The sequence below is a fragment of the Typha latifolia genome, chromosome 10 (genome assembly GCF_019914945.1).
Source record: "Typha latifolia isolate L0001 chromosome 10, TyphaL0001v2, whole genome shotgun sequence".
Classification (NCBI taxonomy): domain Eukaryota; kingdom Viridiplantae; phylum Streptophyta; class Magnoliopsida; order Poales; family Typhaceae; genus Typha; species Typha latifolia.
In genome coordinates, this window is record NC_133095.1 from 6,947,689 (window position 1) to 6,961,267 (window position 13,579).

At 38.3% G+C, this 13,579-nt stretch overlaps 1 protein-coding gene across 4 annotated transcripts in view; it reads right to left on the reverse strand.

Moving 5' to 3' along the window:
- Nucleotides 1-1,116: 1,116 nt before the first annotated feature.
- Nucleotides 1,117-13,579, reverse strand: part of LOC140796863 (ATP-dependent zinc metalloprotease FTSH 12, chloroplastic) — a 66,426-nt gene continuing 53,963 nt past the window's right edge. For 2 of the 4 annotated variants that reach the window (XM_073150014.1, XM_073150011.1), the window contains 2 exons: nucleotides 4,210-4,290; nucleotides 2,054-2,723 (listed from right to left, as the gene is read on the reverse strand). In XM_073150014.1, the coding sequence (XP_073006115.1) occupies nucleotides 2,646-2,723; nucleotides 4,210-4,290 (159 nt within the window). In that variant the 3' untranslated portion in view covers nucleotides 2,054-2,645. Of the gene's footprint in view, nucleotides 1,193-2,053; nucleotides 2,724-4,209; nucleotides 4,291-13,579 lie in introns of those variants that run through there. The other 2 variants (XM_073150013.1, XM_073150012.1) reach the window with 2 other exon arrangements.

Consider the following 13,579-nt stretch of genomic DNA (forward strand, 5'->3'; position numbering starts at 1 on the left):
TCATAAATTAGTATATGAATGTATCATCAATACTATATAAATGAAAGTTAGATATCATGTCATAGCTGATCAAAGTATATACTTCTCAATAATGTATAAAACAAATCTCTATGTCATATCATTATCATAACTCTCTCTCAAATATGACACATATGATGCATGCCGACTATGACCATGCTATGATATCAAATATAATCACATATGATGCATATTGATCACTCGATAATCAGATATATCAAATGATAATGAAATCATATGTATTTCTTAACATCTAAATCATCAATGTGATATCTAAATATCATCATCATACTAGACCACTATGCACAGTCAACACTCGGTACTTAGTCTCGTCAACATGCCCGAAGGCTCAAAGCATACCTTGCCATCTACAAAAGGGTATCTCGATTATAATCATATCCTGCCATCCGCTAAGGGTATCAATATCCATCCAGATTGGACACCTTTCTAACTAATAGAAACTACATGAGGATAACTCGCCATATATGTCCTCGTGAACGGCATATGCCCAAATGTCTGTTGTGTATACATACTAACAACTTCGGACGTAAGGCCACAGGATCGCGACTACGTTGAGCGATAAATCATTCACCAAGCACGTCCTATCCCTCGCGACCACTCGGGTATCCTCACGCTTTCTATCAACTATCCTATCAATCAAATTTCATGCTTTCTTTCTAAATGACATATCATATTCATTTTATCGGTATTACAACAGATTATACAACTCAGAAATTTAGGTGGTAAAGAGGCCAAAAGAAAAATGATGCAATACAGTCTCTAATCATGTATCCAATACATGCATCCCCATACCAGTCTATCACATGCATACTCATGCTAGAGATCATCTTGATATAAACTTATAACAGTATAGTCATCTTCAATCATCTCTACATATCATGAGTATACTCATATCGTAGATCAGTATAATCAAATACATGATAAAATATGCTCAACTGAAATCATCTCTAGATAAGATTATATAATTATGTTGGAGGTCAAAACATGTATATGCATAATTATATAATAAATTTTAATTTGAGAAAGACGTTTAGGGAAAAAGACTACTCACATCTGATCAGAAGACATGAACCACGTATCCTTCACATCCGTCAACCGAGTGTTAATTTATCGCTAGTTGGGTCCTTGGGGTCTCAAACATGGGGTTCGGGATCTGAAAATGTTTAGGTAACATTAAATTAGCCATTTATAAAATATGATGATTTGTTAAGTTTTAGAATTTCTACATATCTTTATAACCAAATAAATGTCTAATGTTAAGAATATACAATTATTATAAAATGTCAGATATGAATTAAGAATATAAGGGTTGCTTCTTTTCAGATAAAATAGTTTAAGAATGACATTATAAAATAAAAGGCTATATATATATATACTTATAATTATAAACAAACATATAATTATAGATAAAAAAACTAATTGTAACCAAGTCGTGGTTCTCACAAACATATAGGTTTGAAAATGAATTCTCCACCTATTGCTGGGACAAGAAAGTGTCCTACATTCTTTGTTGAACATCACCGCCACCTCATAATTTCATATATTTAACTAGAGATAGTTCTGATGATCTGCTAGGACAATGGCAGATCGCGATAAGTCGTACGCTTGATTGTCGGAGGTGAACAGAAGTATACTGTTGCTTCCGCTACTCCGTCAAGTAAACTTTCACTTCTCTTCTAGACGAGACCAAGTCTCCCTGGGGTAAAAGCAAGCTCAGGTCAATCTTGGTCAGATTCTTCTACAGATTTCTCAATTTTCACAACACTCTTCGATCACCACAAGCATTCGGAAGTTCCATCTCCCAACAAAGGTGATAGTGCATGCGGATAGCCAGTTTAAATGAACTCCACATCGAAAATGTTAGCGTGACGAAAGAATTCTGGAAACCAATGTGACCAAGTAAAGGTCTTGACCCTCTTCTGTCGATCGAATGGCAAAAAATATGAAGATAAACTAACGAAAGAACTAGCATCTAATGACTAAACAATCCCTACCAGCCAGCGAACATCATAAATAAATCAGAAAAAAGCAGCATTAAATTATGTACTAATTCTTAGAAAGAGAAAAAATATTTGAACATGCGGTACAAACTGGAAGACCCATTCTTAGAAAGAGAAAAAATATTTCGTTTGACTTCTCTCTCCCTGTAACCCTTTCATTTCGTCTTTAATTAATAAGATATAAATGAGCTCTCCACTTCTCTCAAAAAAATAAAAAGAAATATATTGGAGGACCCAGATTGAATTCAAAGGGCGCTGAGGTGATGAAGCACGCTTGATGAGACATCTTGTAAAAGTAAGTACATGCAAATCAGCATGTCACGGAAGCTTCTGAGTAGTCTGGCCGCAAAAACTTCAGTCTGGCTAGACAAAGAATTCCAGACAAGCTCAAAATGTCAATCTGCAGGAAGAAAAACTGCAGCTTGCCGATAAAAAACTGCTAACTATTTGGATGTTGACCACGCATGCAGCAAAGTAGCCCAAGAGCATTTACGTTTAATGCCATCATCTGAGGGAGAGAGAGCTGATAATTTAACCTAATATAAGAAATTTAATGCCATCATCTGAGGGAGAGGGAAATGATTATTTAACCTAGTACTAGAAATATCAACACCGGTGGAGAGGTGCAGCGTAAACATCCAATGGTTGATAGCGCACACGCTCATTTACAGGCAATGGTCCATCCTGATAAAAAAAAATTAAAGCCAGTCATGCAATAAACCATGAAATTCACTACAACAACCTGTTAGATTAACAATAATTTGTTGGCTTCAATGACATTTAAATAATGCAATTGTAATAATAACATAAATTATTTCGTTTTGCAGAAAACAGAAATAAAAAGAGCCAGGTGCTACGGTATATTAAACAGAGGGCATTCCAACAAATAAGGCTCCCACCTACGAGAGGTCTTGCATAGGGGTGGTCATGCACCAGGCCGGGATGGGTTCGGGCCAATTATGGGCCTAGGCCTGGCCCATGCCAAAACTGTTCGGACTAGGCCTTGGAGTAGGGAACCCTGACCCAATTTTGTGGCCGAGAAAGTGGGAAACAGGAAAGAGGAGAGCTCTGGAGGTAGAGACGCTGTGGCAACACAAGAAGAGGGTGGAGGAAGAGGAGATCAAAGGCGAGGGTGAGGAGAGAGGAAAAGATAGGAGGGTGGTGGTGGAGAGGGAGAGAAGAAGAGGAGGTGACGACTAAGGAGGGAGGAAGATTACAGGCTAGGTCTGATTGGTCTAGCAGGCCAGTAGAGCACCCCTAGTCTTGGGAGAGAAAATGGCCACTAGAAACTAACAGTTTTACAACTTGACATAAGAATTCAACATCATTAATGTATACTTGTGTAGAACCAAATATTTCCTCATTTAGTAGTTGGCAATAAAAGATACATGCGACTCAACTGCATGAAATATATGGTTATTATGCAACATGATCATGCTTAATTATTAGAAAGAAGCAGAGATGAATGGGAGCAAATACATAAAACAGAAAATGAAGAATACATATCAAGGCATCACGAAAATCATAACAGTAGTTTCACTGAACAGTCTATATTATCATGGATAATGCTAGGACTTCTGGGCTTAATACGTCCGTACAGGGAGATACTTGTGAAAGGGGACATGAATGGGAATGACATGGTGAAAAAGATGAAATTTTCTGATCTATAAAAATTAACACTTGAGATATTAAGCGATATACAACCAGCGTTGTGGTAAAACAAATGAGAAAGGGCATTAATCTGTCTAGATTTATAATAGATGTTTCAGCTTGGTGCTTATGCGGCTTCTGGGAGGACAAGAAACTCAAATCTAGGAGAAGTAATATGGAATCCTCAAATATGAATGCAATGATGAATTACACCTGAACAACCATAAAAACCATAACCAAGCAAGTAGATAATATAACATGCAATCAGATCAATCATAAGTGATACATAATGAGATTTGAGTTTTAACCCAGGACATATAATCAATCTTAGTTTTCATATCAAGAGTCTTGGATGATGATGAAAGCTTGCTCTCTAGCGACTTAATTTTGAACTCCTAATATTAATTTTAGATTTCTTAGATAAAGCTATACTTTTCAATGACACAAAACTCAAGAAACTCTGAAATATCTACATTACAAATATAAAAAAAGGATTATTCAGTAATTAGTGAAAGAATACCTCGTCCGAGTTTATTTGGAATGGTTCTGCCAGATCTTCCAGCATAACAGGGGACAATCGCTTCATTCTTTCCTCTACTTCCTGCAAAGATAAACAAAAGAGAAATAAGCAAAACAAGATATGAAGAAAGTTTCTTGGGTTGGTGAAACCTCATAAAATGCCACAAAAAAGTGAACAGAAAGTAATGTGTCGGTCAAAAATATGCATGCATTTGACATGACTTGATAAACAAACTGTGGACAAGTTAGGAAGTTCCCAATCTTTTTTCTTTCTTTTCTGGAAACGGTTGACGACACTCCTCAATTAGCATATCATGCAACTTTGTCTACGTAACATTAACACTCCACTAGGGAGTGATCTCATAACAAGAGCCTTCAATCTTGAAAATAATAAACGTTCCTCACTAACATTAATTGAAACTCAATGTAGAAAATTGTCAACATTCTACCTGCAGCTCTAGTAGCTACAAACACAGTACTGAAGGTGACTACAATAGTGGCACTAAATCTGTGAGAAATTACTGTTCTAGTATTCAATATGTTCTAAAACTAAAATCTTCATGAGGAAAAGAAATCGTCTCTCTAATAAAGTGTGATGATAAAAACAGCCACAAAAAAACTATAGGAAAAGAGAACTGCAAGCACAATTATGGAATTATCTGTTGCAATATGAGTGGCTTCATGTAAGAACCAGAAAAGGAAAAGGGCTCACGTATATGACACGTGTGATCCCTTCTTCTCTCACCCGTGTTGCAACGAGGAGGTAGCCGTGAAATCCTTGGCCGAATCCTAATTGAAATCAGGATTTTCCCTATAAAACAAAATCCTAACCCTAAATTGGAGAGGACACACAGGCCCCCTCCTCTTCCCCTTTCTCGCATCTTCTTTTTTTTCTTCTTCTTCTATTTCTCGTCGAAGTTGCTTCCTTAGATCGACGCGCCGGAGCACCGCCGAAGCAATCGGAGATCGCAACTCGACTCGTCTGTGAGTGCTCTTCCACCCCCTCAAAGTTAATATAAATTAAATAGCCTAGAAGAGAAATACCTAATTATTTGGCGTTTGCGGGTCAGCGAAGCCTGCCGGCTAGCAGCTTTGGGTGCCAATCTTGCTTCGGAAGCTTCGCGCCACAGCCTCATGCTGTGGGTACTTCCTTTGGAGCCCTCGTGGCTCAGATCGCCGCCGGCCTTGGGGTTCACTCTAATCGTCGACAATCGTCCCCAACCTCCTCCATTCTCGAGCATGTTGCTGCGGTGGTGAGAAGCCCTCGAGTACTATCGATGGATCTCCGGCGACGGTGATCACCGGTGTCTCTCTCTCTCTCTCTCTCTCTCTCTCTCTCTCTCTCTCCCCCTCTTTCTCTCTGGTTGTCAGTCCCCTCGAGGAAGGAAGCATAGATGGGCTCAGGCTCGACCCGAGCCAACCCATTTATCTTATTTGGGTTCACGTTTAGATTTCAGATCCAAAAGACCCGACCCGACCTGACTTAACAAGTATGGGCTTCGGGTTAACACGTAGCCCAGTCCATGAGATTTGTATTTGGGCTTTAGGCCCAAACAATTGTGGCACTAAATGTGTGGGCTATGGCTAGCCAACAGCCTAGCCCAACCAATTGAACCTGAATAGGCCCATTTAAGCAATTTAATTAGTTTTCTTTAAATTCAAAAATCATGATGTTGGTTAAATAAAAATCATTTTATTTATTTATTATTAGAGGTGGTGACTTTAGCACCTGGGCTAGATGTTCACTTGGACTCAAGTGAGTAAATTCACTCACGTATTTATTTTATTTATTCGTCTTATATTTTGTGCTTTTTATCATATTTCATATAATTTAGTGTGCAATTACATTATTATATTTTTGTGCATTATTATGTTCTGTATGCAAAATATAAGACTCAGTGCATTGCTATACTTAGTATCATATAATCATTAATATTAGTGGAAAAATATAATTGATATGTGGTGGGACTTTAAGAACAGACACATGTTAGATATTTTTCGTGGATCTCTATGTGATGATTTAAGACTACCTTGAAATCTAGGAGACGGACCTATTCTTGATCAGCATATGATCTATTTAGATGACTCTGGTATGGTTAGAGATACTAAAGAACAGACCTATACCTGATCAGTATATGATCCATTTAGGTGACTCTGGCATACTTAGAAAACAATCTCAGGCTAGAGTAAAAATCTCTCTTGATGTAACTCTAATTTTTCTCTATAGTTAGTGAAAAAAATAGGGTAAGTTTATCATATAGTGATACCTCCTGATAACCCTAACTAGATTAACTATAAAGAAAAGACTCGAGTGCATCTCGAGGTGACTTCTAATTGATATGGATTCTCGTGCACAGTCCCAAGTTGAGACATGACATTATTATTGATATTAAGAGAAATTCAGCATATTGACACGAACCATGTTATGAGATATAATTTATTCTGTTATTACTTGTATTGTTATTATTGTTGTTATCATAAACATGCTTAGTGAGATTCTCATTTTATATTATTGAACTTTTATTTATTTAAAGTTATGTTTATGAATTCAGATTTATTTGGCTTTTTAGTGAATTCTACTCACTAAGCTATAATTTTGGCTCCTGGGTTTCCTCTTCTAATATTTCAAATGTTGATCAACGTGGCAATTGAGCAAACTGCACTAGGACTCCATCTTCACTTAGGATTTTATTATTTTGTCCATCGGTTGTATTAGACATTTTATTCTTAACTATTTGTCTATTTGTTATTTTAGTTTGATTGGTGACATATTATCGATGATAATGGTCTTTTCTTTATTATTGGATTATATTTATTTGAGTTAGCTATTCATAATTAAATTCTTATCATTTTAAGACTTAGAAAAATACTAGTTAAGGCTTCGTGTATCCCAAGTGCATTGAGGTACATGGCCCGTCATGATTTTAATTTTGGGTCATGACTCTTCAGTTTGAGAAACAGGCATTGTGGAAACCTTTGCCTTAGAAATACATTATCGTAAGTAGTTAGATAATTGTAAATAAAGACTAAACCCCTAAAAAAATGTGCTAGAATATCTATGACTGCACTAGTCAACTACTATCCATAAGAAAAAAAAAATTCCAGACATATTCATCTAGCACTGCAAGTCGTAACTTCTATCAAATTCCATTCCAAGATTTGGTAGCATGACGACTCATCCAACATTGTTCTGTTCTATATAATTTTGTCAATAGTGTAGTAAAAAATCTCAAATCTCTTAAATACAAACCAATCACAATTTAGATACTATCAAATCATACAACTTTCCATATTTTATCTTCTCTAAAGAATCATTTGCCTTAGTCTAATTTGTTTGACATTGAAACAAATACAAAACCTAACCTTAGAATGGGTTGAGGGAGAAGAGAGAAGGACAAGAGAGGATTTTGGTGAAAATGTAAGAGAGCCTTAACCCTATTTATACATAGCCACCATATATATAAATAAATGAATAAATATAATTCTAATACCACCCTTTAAACTTAAGATGGATCATGAACTGGGAGTTTTGATAACTAGGTTCTCATAGAGCAAAACGTGAAGAGACTTCATGAAAAAGTCCACAATCTGCTCCTCAGTATTGTGGCGATGACGATGCTAGCTCGGTACTCCAAACGAGTTAGCGTATATCAACTTCAATATGCTTTGTCCTTTTATGAAAAACAAGATTCTTCACGAGCTTTCTAGCATTGTCACTGTCGATATGAAGAGTAGTTGGGAGGGGCAACAGAATACTCAAGTCACTAAGGAGACAACAGAGCCAAACAATCTCCTTTGTTGTAGTACACATATTACGATAATTAGACTCTGCCGTAGAAAGAGACAACATTCTACTTTTTGGTGTGTTAGTGTAATAACCCAAGTAGAAAAAAAAATCTTTAGCTAGGCACAATGTAACCGGCCACGCTGTGGTCGGCCTCGTGCCCAGCATGCTGTGCATGCTGTGCATGCTATGGCAGCGGTGGAGGTGCCACACACCTCCATCGAGCCACTTTTCTCCACGTTGTGGCGACGCGTGGAGGTGTGACCGAGCCCACCAGCTACTCCACCGCTGCCGCGTGACACCTCAATCTCTCTTTTTCTCTCTCTAATTTTCTCCTTCGTCTCCCTCCCTTTCTCTCTAACTCTCCCTCCCTTAATCTAATGTATTTAATTTATATGAATTAAATCTAATTATGTCATGGTTAGTAAATAAATCTAATTATATCAAGTTTAGCAAAATACTCGTAATATAAATTACTATATCAATACTAGCTAGGTATAGTAATTATTAGAGTTGGGTACATATATTCATATGTAGTTATTTGCACTAATTTAATTCTTATTTTCTTAATTATCAGAGAGAATAATAGACAGATAATTATGTTTTATATACATTATTAGATGATATGATTATGGTTAATAAATAACAAAACAAATATAGGAATTAAGAGTATATGATTACAAGAAGAAATTTTTTTCTAGTCAAATTAGTTCTAATTAGTGGAAAGACTGACATTATATGTTATAAATAATTTTAGATTCTGACCCCCCTATTTAAGACCCCATGGACTTAGCTATCGAGGCCTGACCGTTGTCGTAGCAGCATAAACGAGTGGTTGCTTGGTAATTACAGTGATGTGAGTAGTCTTATCTTTTAGACACATTTCTCAAATTAGATTATATTATATTATGTACATGCATGTTTTAGCCTCCAGCATGATTATATGACTTTATCTAGAGATAATTACAGTCGAGCATATTTCTATCATGCATGTAATTAGGCTGATCTTGGATATGAGTATGATTATGATAAATAGAGATGATTAGATATGACTATATTGTTATAATTTTATGCCTAGTTGATTTGTAGCATGGGTATGCATGCGTTGATTACATGGTTGGAGACTACATTACATCATTTTTCTTTTGATTCTTGTTCCACCTAAATTTTTATTATGCATTGGCTTGTTATTGTACTGGATATATACATATAATCTGTCATTTAGAAGAAAAATATGAAATCTGATTGATAGAATAGTTAGTAGAAAGCATGAGGATACCCGAGTGGGCGCAAAGATTAGGGCGTGCATGGAGATGATTGATCTATCGACATAGTTGCGATCCTGTTGGCCTTACATCCGAGGTCAATAGTCTGTGTGCGTAGCAGACATTCGGACACATACCGTTCGCCAGGGCATATGTGGCGAGTTATCCTCATGTAGTTTCTATCAGCTAGTTGGGTACCCGGATCTGGATGATGATGATACCCTTAATGGTTGGTAGGGTATGATTATATGATTGAGATACCCTTAACGGTTGGCAAAGTATGCTCTGAGCCTTCCGGCTGGATTATGAGATCGGGTACCGAATGTTCATTGTGCACAATGGTCTAGTATGATGATGACATTTAGAGATGACATTAATGATTGAGAAGTTGAGAAATGTATATGATTTTACTATCATTAATATACCTAATTTTCAAGTGGTCATTATGCATCATATGTGAGTTCATATACTCATTCATGACATAATGCTTCTTTTTAATTCATATTATTCAATACATGATTTACTCTCTGTTTGGCTTCACTGATTCGGGATAAGATCTATTCACTAAGCCTTTAGCTCATGACTCTCTTTGTTTTTCTCATTTCCAATAACCCAGGTGAGCGAGTGGAGCAGGATACTCTCTTAGAGGTCTTGCTAGCGGGTAAAGAGTAGAGTATGGTTAGTGATATACGCTAGATGTGTTATGTTATATGGTGTATCAACTGACATTTCAGAATGTCTTTACCTCTGTCTTATGTTTTAGTAGGTGGCTTTGTACTTGTTAAATTATGTATATACCACTGTTGTATACAGGTAATAGCGAAATGCTATTGATGATGTGTTGTAGTCTATGTGGGGCCCTATTAGGGATTATCTGTATGCTGTTGGAAGTCTTGAGTTATTTTTGGCTTAGACGTTGTGGATAAAATTATGGTGTTGATACAGTTTATTTGATTGTCAGCATCTAACCGAGTTGTCAAGTGCCTTGCACGTGCCGTGTGGGCTCGTACCATGCACGTGTTTAGGATTTGGGTGTTACATTTAGGAAATCAGAGAGTCCTAAAAAATGCAGAAGCTCATAGTAGATTTCTGATCAGATTTGTCACTAGCATATCTGCATCGAAATAACCCTGCAGCGCCAAGATGAAAGCCGATGGCGCAAAGAGAGAATGAGTGATAGTGCTATGAAGGCATCGAATAATACACATGAGAGAAGCATAGTGAGCTGATCGAGGAACTTGTATTAACCAAGTGAGCAAAAAGAACAGCAAGAAAAGTACACACAAATGTCATATGGACAACAGGAGTAAAAGTCTCCTCAGTCTATCCCATATTCATGAGTAAGGTCCTGAGCAGCTAGACAAGCCTTATATCTGGCAATAGATCCATCAGGTCGATACTTGAACTTGAAGATCCATTTATAACTAATAGGCATGATATTGGACAAGGAATAACATCCCAAGTAGGTATTAAAGCCAAAAAGCCTGGAGCACATCTGTCATGGCTTGTTGCCATTCTGGAACCTGAACTGCCTGATGATAGCACTTGGGCTGAGATATAGTATGGATGGCTGCAAAGGTGTAAAACTGAGATTATGTAACGAAAGATATCAGAAAACCGTACTACTTTGATAGGCGATGCTCATTCTCTAGATAGTGACAAGCGAATGTAGGAGCCGTCGCAATAGAGGTTGAGACTTTCAAAGGGTCACTACTAGGAGGTAAGAGCTCAACTATAGGAGGGGGACACCTACAAGTGTAGAAGTATGGTAGAGTTGTCATGGAAGGGGTACTCCTTTGGAAAGTTTCGGGACACAAAGAGAAGGCAGCCCAAAGGATCAAATAGAGGTAGTGAAGGAATGTCCATAGGTAGAGGAATATCAGGCATATGGGAGGCAGATGGTGAGGACCAAGGATATCAAAGAGGATAGGAGATAGATTGGGGTAAGAAGATCTAGAAAGGATACACGTCTGGGGAGCCAAGACATCGAAGGTAAAAAGAGATATCTCTTCTAGAAAAGTGACATGGCGGGACATCCTAAGACGATAAGCAAATGTGTCATAACAATGATAACTCTTATGCTTAGGATTATATTCCAAAAATATGCACTTAGCTGCTCAAGAAGACAACTTGTTGAGTTCACCTAGGAAAGAACAAAATAGGTGCACCCAAAAACACGAAATTGACCATAAGATGGTAAAATACCATAGAGATGCTCATAAGTGGAGACACCAACAAGGATAGACGAAGGAATTCAACTGATGAGATAAAAAGTAGCAAGAAGAGCCTAAGCGCACTTAGAGCAAGGAATGCCTATTGCAATCGCTCTCGAGCAAGATGAATGTTGATCGGAGTTGCTATTCTGGACAGAACTTAACACGAAACTTTTAAAAGCAATAGAGATTGATCCAACTATTGAAATGATCTGAGATTCAGATATATTATTCCTTTAGAAGTTATAAATCCAATGCAATCGGAATCTCATCAATCGGGTAAGTAGATCAAAAGATATGGAGAAAATAATGATCAAATATCAGAAAATGACGAAATGGACGTGGATGATGGAAGTTGATGATGTTGTTAGGGTTATGAGAGATGATGGTAATGTCCTAAAGACGTCGTTCATCAACCCTTGAAAGGTGAAAGGGGCATTAATAAGTCCAAAGGGCATAACCTTGAACTCATAATACTTGTTATGTGTGCAGAATACGGTCTTGTGCACATCCTCAAGACTCTCGTGAATTTGTTGGTAGTCGGCATGCAAATCTAACTTGCTGAAGTAAGAGGCTCCCGAAAGCTCGTCGAAGTGTTCCTCAATGACAAGAATAGGGTTTTACTATCATGGCATTGAGTGCATGGTAATCTACGCAAAAATCACTATGTGCTATCCTTCCGCACTAGGAGCACGGTGATGAGTACGAGCTCCGGCTTGATTGGATAATTCCACTGTCCAATATCTCTTTAACAAGCTTTGTGATCTCCTCATTTTACACAAATGGGTACCGGTAAGGTCTTACATTAGCCAATTCAGCTCCAGGAGAGATCTAAATGCGGTGGTCCTAGGGTCAAGCCAGTGGCATGACACGTGTTTCTTCAAACACCTCGCTGAACTCCTTCAACAAATTGGTCAGGTCAGCAGGCACTCCTTCCTCCATTTTGCGGTCCACTTGGCTCTTGACGAGTTGCATTAAAAGGCCATGGCAGTCAGCCCTTGGCAGCCCCACCATCAATTGGAGTTAGGCTCCAAGTCATGATCATATTCCATCAAACCGCACTAATTTACCATTTTGTTTGAAATCCATCCACATCTTTGAAAAGTCGAAGGTCACCAAACCCAAACTTTGCAACCATTGGGCTTCTAACACAATATTAGCCCCTTGTAAGGCCAAAGGGTGAATATCCAAAGTAAAGGAATTGCCATGAATTTTCAAAAGAACTTCTCAGCATACACCGTCCGCTTGGAGTGTTGTGCCGTCTCCATGTCTACATCAAACCCAGAGGCAGCCTTTGTAGCCATGCCTATCCTTTCCACCACATACTCGTCCATGAAATTATGAGTGCTCTCGGTGTTCGATGAGAATCCGTACGTTTGGTTATTCACGGTGCCGTCGACCCGAAGCGTTCTTGGTGCATTAGCACTGGTTTAGGCATGCATGGAGATCTCAGCATGGATCTCCTCACTATTCTCCAAAGGCTCTTGGTCTTCAATAAGGTCCCCTAGTTCATCCTCCACCGTTTCACCTTTCTTCCACAACAATTACCAAGGCTGCCAGTCGAGCACATTTGTCCCCTAGGGTAAATTTATCATCACAATGGAAACACATCCCTTTTGTTCTTCTTTCTTCAACTAGGGCTTGTGTTAGTCTTCTCATGAGGGCTCAAGGAGGTCCTCTCACCTCTAGTTGTGGCCATAGAAATGGCCTTGCATCCGTTGTCCTTGGTAGACCCGCCAGCACATGGTGTACGATTGCATTTTGCTGAGATATTTCTCTGGCCTTCGTGGTGCTCCAACCCCCTTTTGCTGTCATTAGAAGCTCTCTAAGCCTCTCTTCCATCACATTGAGCTGTGGAAAAAGTCTCAAGCAAGGTGGCTGGCTTGGCGGCTTTTCCTTCCGCTTGCATGTCCTGCTAAAGGCTACTAATGAACGTGCTCTAGAGTCAAGAATCCGTCTAACCCCGAAATCGAAGCTCACACGTTCAAACTCCTCTTGATACGCCCTCACCATAGTCCTTAGAGTCAGCTTGGTTAGGGCAGCTTAGAAATCTTCATAACTGGAGAGCCCAGATCAAATGCAAATAGTATTGGCGAACTCCTTCTACGA